Genomic DNA, 17,921 nt, shown 5'->3' with positions numbered 1-17,921 from the left:
CCAAGCACTTGGAAAGGGAATACCCAAGCTACTGTCAAAACAAAAACACTTCTCAAACTAAATTAGATTCACTGATCTGCGAACAGTTGAAATACCCAAATTACCTTTACAAAATATATTCACCCTTGCAATAATATTATGTGCAGTGTTAAAGTTCAGTCACTAAAATGTGAAATTTGGACTAAGAAATTTTACTAGCTCTGTAGGACAGCTGCAGCATATGAACTATGGTACACCATCCATATAGAAAGGTGCATGACATTCTTTTTAATAGTGTCGTGATCATGGATTTCCAACCTGTACTGTACTATTAATCTCCTTCAAGTGACCTCTGATCACAATATATAATTATTTTTATGTATACATGTACACACATAAAAATAAAATTGTATTTGCAATATACATGTGCACGTGCTGAGTTATAAATGAGTGATCTTGTAATCATAATCAAATCATAACCTCCATGGTAGTTTCATCCCGTAACTGCATGTGATCCCTGCAACAAGTACTAATATTATTTTGTGGTGCTGGTATGAATAAAAACTGTAAACTAGTGTAAAAATAATTAAAATATGGGAAATAGAAATTGCCATTAAACAAATGAACAGGAGTCAAACAAGTACACCGTTCATGGAGTATGTCAAACATACTAAAGCCTATTGCAATTGCTTGACATCGTCACAGATCTCTATTTTTGGTCTCGATGGATATAATACATAGCTACCTTGTCTGATGGTGATAGTATATAATTAGCATTAGTCTGATGAGTACACTATAGAGAAATTACTGCTACATGTACAATCTCATGTATATTGCTAATTGGATATAGTAGCTTCCTCTCCAGTAGTGTGTGCTTATCTGATCCATTCCTGATTCCTTGAACTTAAATTTTTTTTTTCATGTATAGTCTCTCTCTGCCATATCCATTGAGTCCGAATAGAGATCATAGACAGGTAATAGGTTGCCCTGTTTTTGAGCTCCAGTACACATCTTATATTATTGTGCTTACTAAATAGAATGTAAAATTATTGGTTAATGTTTAGGTATAATTTATTAATTTTTGTCATGAAGAAAGTTAGCTGCACAGGTTTTGCAACATGAAAAGCCTAAGTGAAGACTTCCTTGAACGTTTGCTACAAAGCTTCTCTAGCGCTGAATATCTGTAACTTGTGTATAGAACTACATGTACATTATAGTGTAATTATGGGAAATAGAGATTGCTAAAGAAATATGCACATCAGCATGTTCCATTCTAAAACTACAATATGCATGTAAAATCCTTTAAAGCCTAGCACACCGGCAACATTTATAGTTTTTGTTTATGATTTCATTTTTTATCACCATTATAGCTACACTGACATTTATTAAGACAGTTCTACATAATAAGAGCACAAATGGACTTGCTGTGGCTAAACTGTTCATTAAGCTCTGTTGTATTAGAGTAATACTGTCAATGCAAGGCTAGTTTCTGATCAATATAATTATCATCATACATCTTTGGGGTATACTGTATAGTGCAAAATTTTAATGGTGTAAAACTTTGGCGAACTGCTTGCATTGGCGAAAAAAAACTTTGGCTAATAGCTATAGGAGATTGGTGAGGAAAAACCTTGGCAAATCCATGTATGCTGTTGTAGAAATCCTCGAGTATCATCGTTACAAGCAGGACAGTAAATCTTTGTAATTTCTCTGTAAACTGGTGTTGAGCTTAAAGAGCAGATATATACTGTATTGTGCATGTGATGGCATGGCATCTCACTGGTGTACACGTCATGAGTAACACCTGCTGTAGGAAAAGAACTTAACTGCAGTTTCGAGTTGCTCTGGCAGACTTGCTGAAGGCAAAGCAGAAACATCACGTTTGTACTTTAATCCAACAAGTGAATGTGTTACAGTATAATACTCTCAATAGCAGCTTGACATAGTATATTGAAATACGTCAAGCAATTAGCCAACAGAATTAGTATTACACTTATTTGTCAAGGTACCTTGACAAATAAGTGTAATACTAATTTGATTGACTAAAATAGTGTGGTGTGTTCCTATTAGAAGTAAATGTCCAACTTGACAACTAGTGTTCCCCATGGCATAGCAACAATATGGTCGCTTAGCAACGGTCGCTAGGTAACTGTTGCTAAGGTAAGAGACCATAACTATGGTTGCTAAGTGTGATTGGTCTTTTGCAGTGGTTATTTTTTATTTTTCTGTTGCCTAGCAACAGTTGCTATGGTTGTCGGATTAATTTGCAATAGGACGGATGGCTGTGGTATTCGGGATTAATAGTTCTCACATAGTAAACAGGAAGGAAATAGTGCTTCACTTCGCCTCACACTATTTTACTCCTCCCTGTTTACAATGCTTGCACCATTAATCCCGAATACCACAGCCATCCATCCTATTATAATTATACAAATACTGATACAGTTACAGAGAATTGTGGAATCTTTGCAATACATGTACAGGAATTCAAAGTCACCTAAACATGACCTATCAAAGTTGTGGTAATGCATTTCAAAATTGATGGATCACGTTTTTTGGTTGGCACTTTACATGCAGTTTTGTTGCAAACATTCTGCAAACCTGCATGTTTGTGTGCACTGATCACATGCACAGATAGTCATTCTACAGTAAAACATTATTTGATAAATTTTGGGGGTAAAAGTTTTGCGAATCATAGTTCAATTCACCAAATTCGCCAATGTTTTTCACCACTAATGTTTGTAACCACCTTGGTGCACTGTACATGCAAGCTACTTTACGTATGTGCTTAATTAAAAAAAAAAGACACACCTCAGTAATGTAACTTTACTTGCAGCTGAGTAGCTACCCCATGGATCTGTCTGTTCTTATTACATTGTTCGGTTAACTTCTCCAAGTCTCTCATGAATGTATCATCATAATACACTTCACATGTTGTAGCCAACTGTAACAAGTTCAGTGTACAGTTTTGTTTTAATTGCTCCACAATATGTAGTACTGTAGATTGGTGCAACCTGTTATCAGAGGATGGCCAAATCATTAGTTTTTCTACAGAAGTGTTTTCTACTGCTAACATTTCTACCAACAGTACACAGTCACAGGAACAGATGTCTACATTTGAGAAGATTAATTCTGTGATTGCCTTGTTGAACTTTGCAGCTTGTACTACACTTGACATGGTATGATAGTGAAAGTAGCCCCATTTAAACACCAGTTTGTTAATGCTTTTGTTTCTACTAATGCCACCAATCAGTGTGTGGTATGCTGCATCACTTCCATTACACAGTTCAATGCATTCCAATGAACAAGTGCTTGCTAAACTATCACTGATCATACCACATTCTTTAGGTACAGTAAAACTAATAGACTTTACCCTATGCAGTGCTGAAGGCAGGGAAGCACAACATGAGGTCATTTCTGTGTGGTGCAACCCTACATGTTCCATCATATTTGGTAGTGATTGTAAGATAGCGTCAACTCCTTCATCTCCTAATGGATTATATGATATATCAATACTATTGAGAGCTGAGTGACGCATGTTTAACAGTCCTTTAAGGTGTTTTGCTCCTATAGCAGTAATTCCATTATTGTACAAGCCCAGATATTCAAGGGTCGTGTTACTTCTCAATTGTTCTACCAACTTCTGCACACCATTGTCACCAATATTGTTACTACACAGGTATGCAGATGTAATAGATTTGCTGTAGTGAAGCAGTTCACCGATTTTATCTGTTCCTTTAACGCCTAACTGACAATCACAGATTATTAACTTACTAAGAGAAGTGTTCCTGCAGCCAGCTAGATACTGGTACTCACCAGGTCCTATTTCATCATGACTGATATCCAGAATAGCGAGGGTCTTGTTAATGGTTAGTATTTCACCCAGTAACTTCATATCTGATGATCGCAACAATGAGTACTGCAATTGTAATTCTTTCATGAATGGATTGTATTGTAGCAATTGAAATATATTCCAATGAACGCTTAACTTATTGTCGCCAATATCAAGTTTCATAATGGGATAATTTGGTGATAATAGTGAAGCAATCTGTGAATTAGAAACATCGGTGATATTGTTGCTTCTCATTCTCAAGTCAAGCTGAGAGGAATTACTGCGTGACATTAATGATTTTAACAATATCCTACAACCTTGATCACCAACATCACACCCACTTACATCAACTAGTTTCAGTGGACTGCTATATCTTTCTAACAGATAGCCTAAAGCACTGCAGCTAATCTCATCTAGCTTACAAAGTGATAGGTCAATGTTACTGTCAAGATGGTCTCCTAATAGTTGGAGCAATTCATCGTTGTGAGCCTCATATAAAAGATGCAACATATCCACAATTCTTCTACTTCTGTATCTTGATATGACTGACTTGGAAGGAAGCATACAATGGAATATTTCTGTGTTATTCAATCCAGTAATACCAGCATAGAATCTCCAGATAACCTTAAACCTGCAATTGAATTGATACATCTTAAAACACCGATACTGCTCTTGAGAAGGTAACATAGAAATATAGAATGCTGAACAAAACTCCTGTATTGTTAAATGTAGAAAATTGCAACTCTTTTCTCTACCATGGACTGATGTACTTGGAGCGATGTGTAGCAGTCCTAATCCATTCATCTTGTTGAGGTCCATACCATACTTCTTTAGCTCATGACTAGAAAACACAATTTTGTCATTTTCACTACCTTTGTAAGAAATTTCACAAAGCTTGTAAAAGTGTTTATTATATGGTATTGGTAACTCTTGTAAAGAATCTATGTAGTCAATTTCCTCCATATTGTATTTGTTAACTTGTCGAAGGATTAGATTTTTACAAAGTAATATGTATAATTCAGTTAGTGTTTCTGGTAATGATAGATTCAACAGGAAGAGGTGACAGATTATTGCAATGTTTATTGGTACATACAGAATGCTCCTGATGAACAGATTATTTTTCACAAGCGAGGATAGCTTTGAAGCCTTCTCTTTTCCATCTTCTTCATTCTCAAATGCATTCGATATGTAGTCATACACTTGCTCTTCTTTAAACCCACGTATCTCAACTCTGCGGGTAGCAAGTTGTCGTAGTTTTTCACAAACTTCAGGGCGGGATGTGTATATCATTGTACATTTTGGAAGCTTATCCATCAACTTTGTAAAGATTGATGCCTTTTGTAACCCATCAGGAAGTTCATCAAATCCCTCAAATAGAAAACAGATATTATCTCCATTCCGTTTAATGATTTCTTTGTACACTTGATCCCTTAGCTCATCATCCACAATTAATAAAACATCTTTAATAGTTTTGGCTGCTTGTATCTCAGTGTCTCGTAAAGACAACAAAACCACTGCATCATATTCTTTTAGTAGTTCTCCATCTGCCCAACACTTACACATTTTTATGGCTAATGTACTCTTCCCCATCCCTGGCCCTCCTTCGATAAGAATTACTTTCTTCTCCTCTTGTTTAACATCTAGAAGATCAGCGAGGGTCAATGCACTCTCTTGTGATGGTTGTTTGTGTTTGCTACTCCTCATAACACTGTTCAGTAAACCAGATACCAACTCTTCTCTGCTTCTTTTTGTTCTTTTATCAATTAATGTTAATTTCAGATTTACATATTCTGAAGATCTACACTGTAGCAGTTCATCTGGAGAAATTAATTGTAGTGACTTGTATTTATCTTGTAACTGCTGACGATAATTCGACATACAATCATTTGAATTCGGGTAGTGTGATGGTAGTTTACCTAGTAAAAGAATAAATAATTTTATCAAATGTACAAAGCTAAGAGAGTAAGAGTACACATTACTCTGAGGTTGCACTGTAATACACATACTGACCACTACTAGCTTTATACAATAGAACCTCAATTATAGAGGACTTTCAACTCACTGAAAATCAGTGTTCAGATAACTAAATAGCTCATATCTGTATTGTGCATAGATGACTGAGTGTTGAGCAATAGTGCAAAAAGTGCATTAGAAATTGCTTTCAGGTACTTTGAAGTCAAGTCAAAATAATTCCATTGCTGCTCTTGCTTTTTTTTTCTTTGGGAGGGGGGGTCAACTATATGGGGCACATACCCTTATAGCTAACCTAACAAGACATAGCTATAGTTACTAAATAAGCACCTAAAAATGAGGGGTGATAGCTTTATTCTGATACTTAGTCTGGCACTGGCAATAAAGGTGTGAAGAGCTGCTATCTCATAAATTACGACCATGCAGAAGTGATTTTGCTGGCAATTTTTTTTGTATAATATAGATGGGTAAAAGCAATGAGCATTATGGTGGCATGATTAGTATTAGTAAATACTAGTAAAAGAACTGCCTGTACACCGAGTCAACACAAAATTCACAAAAATTAATAACTAAGTAAGAATCTAACACTATAGAATTAGCATTTACAATTGGTGCAATTTTTGTGAAGTTGACACTAAGGTACATAATTTTGCACAAAAGAATGAGATACTCTAACATGCAATAAAATGATCAGAGAAGAGCATGTGGTAATCAAGATACCCTAATAGAACAGTCATATAATTATGTTAAGCAATATATACCCTGTAGCTAGCTTCTTGCTGCATATTGCATGGTAAGAGCAATTTAAATACTTTTAAAAGTAAAATTGTAGCTATGAGCATATTAGGTGAAGAATAATAGAATTGCTGGAAACAAAAAACAGTAGGTGGAAAAAAGCAAAATAGCCTGATTTCTAGTTCCCTGTTAGGTTGTTGCTTATGGTGAACAAGCTAGCTACTCTGTGGATGCAATACATATGTATGCATTATATACACAGCAAAACTCATGTATGGATACTAAATAATACTGACTGATACTAACTCCTTATTTTATTCAGTATTGCTCCATCTTGGGACCATCTTGAGACCATTATTCAAATTCTATCAAAATTTGCATACTAATAGTCTACTACTATGACTAGCAATCTAGTTTTACCTCTGGCTAAGCTTTACTTGAAAAAAATTGTTCCAAGAGTGATACTGAGTAAAATTCAATAAAGACAGAGTTAGTATCAGTCAGTATTTTTTAGTATCCATACATGTGTTTTGCCGTGATATGTATGTTTGTGTGCATGTGTACTGTATGTTATGACCCAGATGTGACTTTTGTTACTCTGTGCTAACCCAGCTTGACTGTGATAGATCTATTACTACTATAAAAATTACACCGAGGGGCCTTCATTAAACATGAGTGTATATAGAAATAAGTGACAGAGGTGATTTCCATTACCCTAATGCATTATAATTATGGTATCCAATGAACAGCCACATGTACTGCTCAGTATAAAAACTTGCATAAGCAGCATCATACCATGGGCATGCACATTTAGCTTCCCAGATAATTTTTATAAATGGGAAACACTTGGAAATCTATTATAATTGTATACATTGACTGTTTTGTTAAGGTGCAAAATATGGGTACAGGTGGGAAATGGGCACATTCCCTTTGTGCCCTCTCCCCTTTTTGAGTCCATGCCATCATTGAGCTACTTTGGATGCATGTTCAAGTATTGTAAATGGCTCTATAATGTACACTGTAGGGTTAAGAGTGGAAAGGGGAGGAGTGCACTTGCTGACAGTGCACCCCCACTGGATAAGGACCAGCTAAAAAAAGATTCATGCAGGAAATTGCAATTTATAAACCTTCAGATGATTCCATATATGTACTAGATAGTAGGAATTCTTAAAAATGTGAGGGCACGGGAGGACACGTGATGGACTTAATATGGCTGACTGTAGTGCAGGTGCCTGGACCATGGTGTATGATTATATGATTGTATGATTTATCTGTTGTTTCATTGATTGTTAATATTAGTATTATTGAATACCACATGGTGACAGAGTGGAATGGCGAACATTCAAGTACGGACACCGAAGAATTTTAACTTCAAGAATCCAGACAGCTGGCCCAGCGGAAAGAAGCGCTTTGAACAGTTCCGCATGCTTCAGGCCTTTCAGAAACAGGCGAAGCTCGACAAGTCAGTATGCTCTTGTACTGTATTGGCCCAGAAGCAGAGAGTGTTTTAGACCCTACGAACGTTATGGAAGAAGAAAGGAAGAAATATTCCACCGTATTAGCCAAGTTCGATTCCTTTTTTAAGGTGAGGAAGAACACAATTTTCGAGTGGGCCAAGTTTAACCGTCGTTGTCAGCAAGAGGGAGAGACTGCTGAACAGTTTATTGCAGCCTTATTTGACTTAGCTGAAAATTGCGATTATGGGAACCTCAAAGACGAGCTCATCCGCAATCGTCTAATTGTTGGCATTGTTGACAGCTCTCTTTCGGAAAGACTGCAAATGGACTCTGAACTAACGTTAGCAAAGGCTATGACAGCGATCAGACAATGAGAAGCCGTCCGTTCTCAACAGTCAGTTCTACATAAACCCACTGCTGAAGATCAGTTAGGTAGTATGAAGTCAGCCAGATCACAAAAACCTCCAGGAAAGTCACGTAAGAATCTGAGTGGCAACACACCAGAACATAAGGCCTGTAGTCGGTGTGGAAAAGGCAGTCATAGCAGAGACAAGTGTCCAGCTAAAGATGCGACCTGTTTCAAATGTCAAAAGAGAGGGAACTTTGGTTCACAGTGTTTCTCCAAGGACAAAGCAAGCCAGCACAGTGTGGACGTTGACACTTTTACCTCAGCAGATTCCACACATTCCACTTATGATTTGACAACATTTCTAGATGTGATTCACACTGGAAACAAAGCAGTTTGGACAGCTACATTGAAGGTGAATCAACAGGAAGTAGTTTTCAAACTTGACACAGGTGCCGAAGTGACTGCAATATCAGAAACAGTTTACAAGAGTTTGGACAACATCAGTTTACAGAAACCCACAAGGTCCTTAGTTGGCCCAGCACAACACAAGCTGCAAGTCCTAGGAGAGTTTACAGCAACATTGACGTACAATCAGAGATGTTCACAGCAATCAGTTTACATTGTCAGAAATCTCAACCATAACCTGTTGGGACTACCAGCTATCCTTGCACTCAAAATGATTGTCAGAGTAGCAGAGGTGAGTGATAACTATAGTTCACATTTACAACAAACCTACCGTAAAGTGTTTGCAGGACTTGGTACCATGCAAGGGGAATACACAATTAAACTTAGACCCGATGCTACCCCTGTGCTATACATGTTGCACGCAATGTCCCCATACCTTTGAGAGAACAGGTACAAGCAGAGCTTACTAGAATGGAGCAGTTAGGGGTTATCTCTCAAGTTGACGAACCTACCCAATGGTGCACGGGAATGGTGCCAAGATCAATGGCTCTGTCTGCATCTGAAGGCATTAAATGAGAGTGTTATTAGGGAAATTCACTCACTTCCTAAGGTGGATGAGACATTAGCCCTGCTTGCTGGAGCAACCTGCTTTACTAAGTTAGGTGCCAATAGTGGATTTTGGCAAATCCCTCTTGCCAAATAGTCACGTCATTTGACCACCTTCCTGACACCATTCGGGAGATACTGTTTCAACAAGTTACCCTTCGGCATATCAAGTGCACCTGAACTGTTCCAAAAACACATGAATTTCTTACTTCAAAATCTACAAGATGTGGCCTGTTTAGTTGATGATGTCTTAGTATTTGCTACTAACAGGCAGCAACATGATGAGCGATTACACGCAGTGATGCAGAGACTAGAGGCTGCTGGTGTAATCCTGAATATCAGCAAGTGTGAGTTTTTGAAGGACCGTGTGAAGTACTTGGGACATGTTATAGACAAAGATGGTATATGGGCAGATCCCCAGAAAGTTTCAACAATTGTCAACATGAAGCCACCTTCAAACATCACAGAACTATGACGCATACTGGGTATGGCCAACCAGCTAGGCAAATTTTCCCCTAGATTAGCAGAACTTACACAGCCAATGAGGGAATTGCTTAGTAAGAACAGTTAATGGCACTGGGACCATCCACAAGAATCAGCATTCGTTCATCTGAAGTCTGAGATTACTAAATCTACAGTACTGACTCATTATGATTCCAAGGCCGACACCAAGGTATCGGCAGATGCATCTTGGTTGCAGTGTTACTGTAGAAGAATGATGATGTATGGAAACCTGTAGCCTTTGCTTCACGTACGATGTCCGCCACTGAATGTCATTACGCTCAAATAGAGAAAGAAGCGTTGGCAGCTACCTGGGCTTGCAACAAATTCTTTGACTACCTAATTGGCTGCACTTTCCTATATGTTCTCAGGTGATACATCATTGCCAAGAAGGTTGGCCTTCAAAACACCACATCAGCTCACAACTGAAGCCATATTGGAATGTGAGAGAAGCTTTGACTTTTAAAGATGGTCTATTACTGTTCAACCAACGTATTGTAGTTCCAACTTCCTTACAACAAGAGACTCTGATAAAATTACATGCAGGTCATCAAGGAATCCATAGATGCAGACTGAGGGCCCAATCCTCAGTGTGGTGGCCTAAGATATCAATAGAGATCCAAACACTCATCGAACAGTGTCCTGTTTGTGCCCAACATCAAAGTCCTCACAAAGAACCAATGATAGCTACGTCACTGCCAGATCATCCATGGCAGAAACTTGGATCAGACCTCTTCGAACTGAAAGGTACTCACTATCTGTTAGTTGTAGATTATTTTTCATGTTTTGTCGAGATTTCTAAACTGTCATTCACAACATCTTTCAGTGTCATATCTGAACTTAAATCAACCTTTTCAAGACACGACATTCCCACAGAATTTATTAGTGACAATGGACCACAATATGCTTCCAAAGAGTTTGACGAATTTTCAAAGCTGTCATACAACAAGCAGCCCATACTACCCATAGGGAAATGGACTGGCTGAACATATGGTCCAGACTGTCAAGGGACTGCTAACTAAGGCAGATGACCCACACCTTGCACTTTTAGTTTATCGGTCAACGCCATTACCATGGTGTGGATACAGCCCTTCTCAATTGCTGATGGGGAGGAGGGCAAAGACTAATGTACCTATGGTGAAAGATCTGTTGGTGCTACAACTGCCTGATTATCAGAAATTCAGACAGTGTGACAAAGAGTTTAAGATGAGTCAAAAGAACAATTATGACCGTCTGCTCCGAACACACTCACTGCCTCCTCTACCAAATGACACTGAAGTTTGGGTTACTACTGAAGAGAGACAAGTTCCTGGTCAAATGATTTCTAGAAGTGAAACTCCTCGATCTTATGTAGTTCAAACGGACACTGGAAATGTGAGGAGAAATCGACAACACTTGACAGTAGTACCTGACAGAACTCGGCAATCACAAGAACAGACACCTGCTCCCACCACTACTAGTTTGACTCCCAGAAGTCCAATACTAACCAGATCTAGAACCGGTACTCAAACAAGACCTCCTATAAGATTTAGGAAGAGGGATGTGGGGGCACGGGAGGACACGTGACAGACTTAATATGGCTGACTGTAGGCAGGCGCCTGGACACACATGGTGTATAATTATATGATTGTATGATTTATCTGTTGTTTCATTGATTGTTAATATTAGTATTATTGAATACGGCCATAGTTAAATGGGTTCTGGTACATTATCATAAAAACTAATACAGCTGAATAACCCCCAATGACTTTGTTCAACAACTTCCTCACAATATGGCTTTGCTGTGATATCAGTTTGGGTGTATATAGTAGGGCTGTACCAATACCCCATTTTACACCTGATACTGATATCCAGTATTTATTGCCTAAGGTTTTAATGAACCGATATTATATACACAGCCAATACTTCAAAGTCAAACTGACATGCATTACAGCATAATAGAGTATGTAGCATGATCACTAAGGCTGTCTTAAATTACTACAATTCATATGCTTTTCAACAATGTAATCCTAGTTTGTTGGTACTTATGACTGTTCACAAAAGGTTTTTTATCCAAACTTGTCTGTTTTTGTCAGTACAAATTACAGAAAAAAAAATCAACCACCAAAAAACCAAAAAAGTGGTGCACAAACCCTCAGAAAATGAAAAAAACTTCCGGGGATTTGAACCCAGGCCAACTCATGTTGTCTAATAACTTCACCATTGACAGCTAAGTATCTTTGGCAAGTAAAGCACTTTTCATGGTACCAAGAGTAAATTCTCCATTATTTACCCTTGATGGTACTCAGTAATACTACTTTTAATAGTACATATAACTTGAATGAAATATCTGTATACTGTAGACCTTGCAATTGACCAATACTGATACTCGTAATATCAGTACTGATACTGATATAATAATATTGGTATCGATACAGCCCTAGTTTATTATATAGTGCTGAATCCTTACTGATGTACATACTTGTTTGCTCTTATCTATACTTATAGTCAGGCTTTGGAGGGCATACACAAAAGGCAAAGGACCTCGTACACCAACAAGTAAAATTGCACAAAAGTACCATATTTACTTGGTTAAATGCCGTACCTTCAATGGTAACCACATTTGAGTGGTGCCACAATTGATTTTGAAAATAAGGGCTCCAACATCATTTTCGAGTATCGAGTGGTGGACAAATTTGATTAGTTGCTGCATCAATTTTATGAACTAAGGTAATAAATGCCAGCGTTTAACCAAGTAAATATGGTATATATCACTACCAGCAAGATTCTAGCTTTTTATATGCTGGCTTCAACATGCTGTAGAAGACAAATGAAAACATGCAAAAGTATATAATAAAAATCTAAAAGTAACCAAATAATGAGTGCAAGCATGAAATATGACAATGTACATGTAGAGACTGGTGAATAAGCACCATGATGGACAGACAACCTTTCAGCTTTATATTGTGGAAGTTTTTTTGAACTATAGACCTAGTCTCATGTGGACAGACCTCTTTTTTCTCCTATATACTAGTTATTGGGTAGGAAGAGAACGGCTTACCCATAGGCAATTTAGTGGGGGGGGGGGGGCACTGGCAATTTTTAAGGTTTGAAATTTTGGGGAGAAATGTTGCAGTAAAGTTAGGATTTTAGCATCACTTTTTAGCCATTTTAAAGCCCAGCTTTAAATTGCAAAAATTCTATACAGTTTCTGGGGTTGCATGGTTTGCACCCCCAGATCTTCTTGAAATTTTATATAGCCATGCAACAACTTTCATGCTGTGTATGTCAGCTCTAGAATTGCTACTGTTTCCCCCAATAGCTACACAATCATGATATATAGCTAATTATTGAGATTATCTATGACCCTGTGACAAAGAGAAAACTAGCAAACAGTCCAGCCATGCATGCAACACTACACAAACCAGGCACCCTATTCCTCAAGCCAAGGGGATGCATGCTTATCTTATAATTTCTTAATTGATGAGCACTGCTCCCATTTGGAAGTGCTAGGATCCACAAGCTAAAGCCTGTAGAATCATAGATATTTTAATCGTAGATATTATATAATATCTATGGTAGAATAAGGTCTTGAAATACTGTACAGTAGCGGATCCAGATGGGTTTCTGTGGTTTCACCAGATGGGTTTCTGTGGTTTCAACAGAAACCCCCTTTTAATTTTAGGTCAATGGCAGTCTTACTAGCCTGCTATTGTTGTATTGACAATTTGTCATAGCAAACAACTATATACCACTGTATTTCAGTAACATGCATCTTAACTAACACCATTTATAGCTATTCAACCCTCAGCAACTCTTGAATTTTCACCTCCTACTGCATTAAAAATGATCAAGATACTCTAATAGAGCAGTCAACTAACTACTACAGCATAGTCACAACTTTTGCCCTATGGTTAGCAATAGTAATAATACAGTTTAAAGCATTGGATTTATTGTAATTGTTAACTAAAAGTAGTCTAAAGTCCAATTTCATACCTTCTAAATCTCAAAAATTTCTGGAGAATTGTCCTCATATGCCTTATTTTTCAGCTATATACCAACTTTCAGAAGCCCCCCTTTTAAAAATCCTAGATCCGCCACTGCTGTATGCAGTGACATAGTTTTAAATACATATACGTCTCAACATTGGTACTCACGTGATGCCTCTGAAATCGTTTTACTAGAGATGCTCAGGCTATCACAAATTTCTTCGAATAATTCTTCACACGAACGAACGTGCAGTAAACGCATCAGACATAACAGCCTGACGAACGTATCAGGAAAACCACCATTTATTGCTCTCCAAACAGGTCCCTTCAGCAACGCATGTGCCTTCAAGGATGACGTCTCTTTAGCTTCGATTTCTTCCATTTCGTCCATCGTGATTATTTCACTGCTCAAGAGACTAGGAAGCATTTCATGTGCAGGTAGTACAGCACACAACCTAGCGTAATATTGTTGAAACACTCTTCGATATTTGCCATCGGCACTATGATCCATGCCGTAGATTGATAGCGGTTAATCGGTCCACAGGATCAGTAGGATTGGCTCTTCTTCTTTCCGTTATCAAGTTCACAAAGCATATAGCTAATAATCCTAAAGCAATAGTTACAACTATAAATAATCACTATCGTGCCGCGGATCGCTGGGATGTTGTCAAATTGCTAATTGGAAATTAAACGGCTGCATGAGCTGCTTTCAAAATACCATATATGGTGTCAGCCGCATTTATATGTAAAAGGTACTACACATGACACTTGAAGCATTGTCACATATATGCCTGAAATAGCTGACAAAATGCCAGCCAGGTATTATAGCAACTAGCTATGTATACATGTTGTGTGTGCCTTGCATGTTCCAGTGTTCATGTCAGTAATGATTATATAACTATGCATGAGCGTTAATTTATATGATCTGCTCAGCACTTGGCTGGACACAGGCAGCTATTAAGCTACCAGCTCATCAATAGCTTCAGGGCCAATGACTTGAACTATATCCGACAACACACAGATCTACAACAGCATAATTTGCTTTTTTTTGTAGAGAAAAGCAAACCACAAGCTCCAAAATGGGGTAGACAGAATGTCATGTGACCGATGCGTCACCACACGATCGACTTGGAACTCTCGTATACTATCTGCATTAAATATTTACTAAAATCTACAATTGTTTGCACAATAGAATATTTTCATTTCTGTCCAGGTGCATATGCATGGATATGATATAAGAGTTATATGGTGGCAATTAGTATTTTTAATTAATGACTGTCGCAGCATCTAAATCATGCCAAAAATGGCTTTGGTAGTGACTGGGTAGCTAGCTATATGGAGTAATTGACTGCCAGATGTTATTATGCAAAGGGCACTTATGCTCTTGCTTGTGGCCCCTGTTGTATACTGTCTCATTCTCATGCACATGTAGAAGGGTATCTTTTGGTAAAAAGATTTATATTTATTGCAAAACAGTATTGAAATACTAACTAAATACTGTAATATTTTTGAAATACATAAATATTGGGACTCTTGTACACAATTTTTGGGGCATTTGGCAAACCCTCACGTGTGATATTCCTGTGGTAGTACAAGTCATGCATGTGTACCATAATAATATTCATGACTAAAGATAAAATTTACCCTCAGTAATCCTTAATTGCTCACATCCTTATATAAGGACTGATCAAAAATTTAGTGTACACATGGGAAATTACAGTGACATCCCGGCATGCATGTGTTTTTACATCAGCAACGGATAGGTAAATAAATTTTTTTCAACACATGCAATATTGCATAATACTAGAATCATAACATTATGTAACCAAGAGAGTATGCACTCTTGATGCCATAGGGCCACACCACAAAAGAGATATGTTTGGTTAGATTAATGAGTTGAATGATATTGATAATCATATTCAGTTACTGTATTTATAGTAGTACATGCAATTAACTTAATCCATATAATGCATGTACATACATATTTGTAAATTAATGTCCTTCATTTAGCTTTAGACACAGAACTTAACACTTGATCTATCTAGTCACTATACTTCCCTGGCTGCATACTTCTAGCAATCTGATATAGATCTCTAAAATCATCTGGGTCTGGGATATACTGCATGTATATGACACCCTGTTTATCACACAATGAGTCACCACCAGCACAGTTATCAACACATGTAGCTCTGTTGTGAATGCGGTGGCTAAGCCTGCATGCATGCATGGATAATCATTATGAGACTGCTGATACTGAGATTTAATTCTTTATAGGAGGTGCATGGTTCACTGAGACTAATAAGTTGAAGAGGTAGCTAACAACTTGATCATTCATAATTTGTTATATGGGCCATGGGGTCAAAAAGTTCACATGTCAATGTATTTTGACAGCATGTCATGCATGCAAGCATATAATATACAGTACACATTGCACGACAACTACAGTATATGTACCTTAGAGTGTAACTTAACATACGTACATCATTGTAAATACCCCTCACAAGCTATAGCATACTTTTTATTTGACTATACTGTCCACATGCATAGGTCAGTACACTATCTATACATGAAGGAAATAATTAAATTTTTAAACCATAAAAGTTTATAAACCAGGGACTGCACTTGGTATCTATTCAGTACATTTGAACATTCTTTATACTTAATAGTATTCATATACCTTCATTGGAAGCAAAACAACAAACTTTAAAAAATTACATGCCCATGCTTTGACCCCTTCCTATATAAGGATTTGTCCCTGTGATATATCTATACTGCCTGGAAGAGTTCATTATACCAACAATTTCAGATACAGCTGAATAAATTATACCGAACTGTGTGTACATGTTCATATAGCAGTAACTTTTATACTGTCGGTTATGCAATAACAGTTACCAAATGTAAATTTAGTTAGCTAATTCTTAAATTAGTGCAATAAGCTATATTGTTATAGCGTCTCAGCTCATGTAATGTATAGTATGACGACTTGGAAAACGATTAGTTGTAAGTTACACAGGCACATTCACCCATACATTATGTCATGCAGTCATTATACAATGTATATATAGGTCACGTTTACAACATCTTAGCTATTGTATAATGGTAATGACACAATTTGCATATTGTGGTGTCAGTATATATACAGTACATTAAATATTGTGAGGTAATTATTTGTTAACATATAATAATATAATTCACATGCATGCATACCACACATACTGACATACACCTGCTCAGCCTGTCATAGGTCCTGGATCTAAAAAACTAGACCAGGTTAAACAATACTTTCAGCATTGCTAGTGACAAGTGAGGTCATTAATTTTGTGATAAATTCTGCTAGTCTTATATGGTTGAAGGCCATAAGCACACAGATTATTGTTAACAACCTTTATAGGTAGTAGAGTATAGTGTCCTGGCTTTAAACTGCCAGGGCAAAAGTTAACATTCAGCTGTAGCTGTGATTGCTCTATTAGAGTAGCTACTGATTGCTGTGTTATAGTGTTTCATTGCTTTTAATACAGAGAGGGTTAAGCATTGCTGAGGGTTTAAGCATAATTTTGTATATTTATGAATACATTAATATGTAGGTTTGTGACATGATTGTACTTACTGTCATCACACACTACAAACACATAGGCACACATTTTGCATGCTAGGTGTATCAGTGCTGGGTAAGTGACCATGTTAGCATGATAGCCAAAGGCTTTGCTTTTGCTTTTGTTATGTGTTAATGCAAAATGACTATTGTAAATTATCTCACCATACAATTGTATGTTGTCTACTATGATTGTTCTCATCAGTCATTAATAAGTGTAGTACATGTAGTGCATTTCTTGGGTAACCACCCAAATAATGCTCTTTTGGGGGTCCTGCTGTCTCCCATTCTTACTAAATGCCCTAACCACTCTAGCCGATGCCTAATCAGTTTCTCACTGATGGTCTCAGGGTCACCCCACATCTGACGGGTTACTTTAGAAGTGATATGCTGCTCCCACTGCTTCTTCCTGCTTATCCCAAGAATAATCAATGGTGAAAATGATTCAAACGAACTAGGCGTCGCTTATATGATGTCCAACACTCTCCTCCATACAATAGTACACTGAGTACACATGCCTGATACA

At 37.4% G+C, this 17,921-nt stretch overlaps 1 protein-coding gene across 2 annotated transcripts; it reads right to left on the bottom strand.

Moving 5' to 3' along the window:
• Nucleotides 1-330: 330 nt before the first annotated feature.
• Nucleotides 331-17,641, bottom strand: LOC136263980 (NACHT, LRR and PYD domains-containing protein 3-like). Of its 2 annotated transcripts, none has more exons than XM_066058651.1 (3): nucleotides 17,561-17,641; nucleotides 2,791-5,727; nucleotides 331-496 (listed from the first exon to the last, which is right to left on the bottom strand). In XM_066058651.1, exons 1-2 carry the CDS (start codon nucleotides 17,595-17,597, stop codon nucleotides 2,792-2,794), a joined length of 2,973 nt encoding a protein of 990 aa, XP_065914723.1. In that variant the 5' UTR covers nucleotides 17,598-17,641; the 3' UTR covers nucleotides 331-496; nucleotide 2,791. The 2 variants fall into 2 exon arrangements, with proteins under 2 accessions (XP_065914723.1, XP_065914722.1); XM_066058650.1 differs by lacking the exon at nucleotides 17,561-17,641 and adding an exon at nucleotides 13,972-14,470.
• Nucleotides 17,642-17,921: the final 280 nt, after the last annotated feature.

The sequence above is a fragment of the Dysidea avara genome, chromosome 8 (genome assembly GCF_963678975.1).
Source record: "Dysidea avara chromosome 8, odDysAvar1.4, whole genome shotgun sequence".
Taxonomy (NCBI): domain Eukaryota; kingdom Metazoa; phylum Porifera; class Demospongiae; order Dictyoceratida; family Dysideidae; genus Dysidea; species Dysidea avara.
Note: the sequence above shows the minus strand (reverse complement) of the source record. Positions and strands in the feature narration are given on the sequence as shown.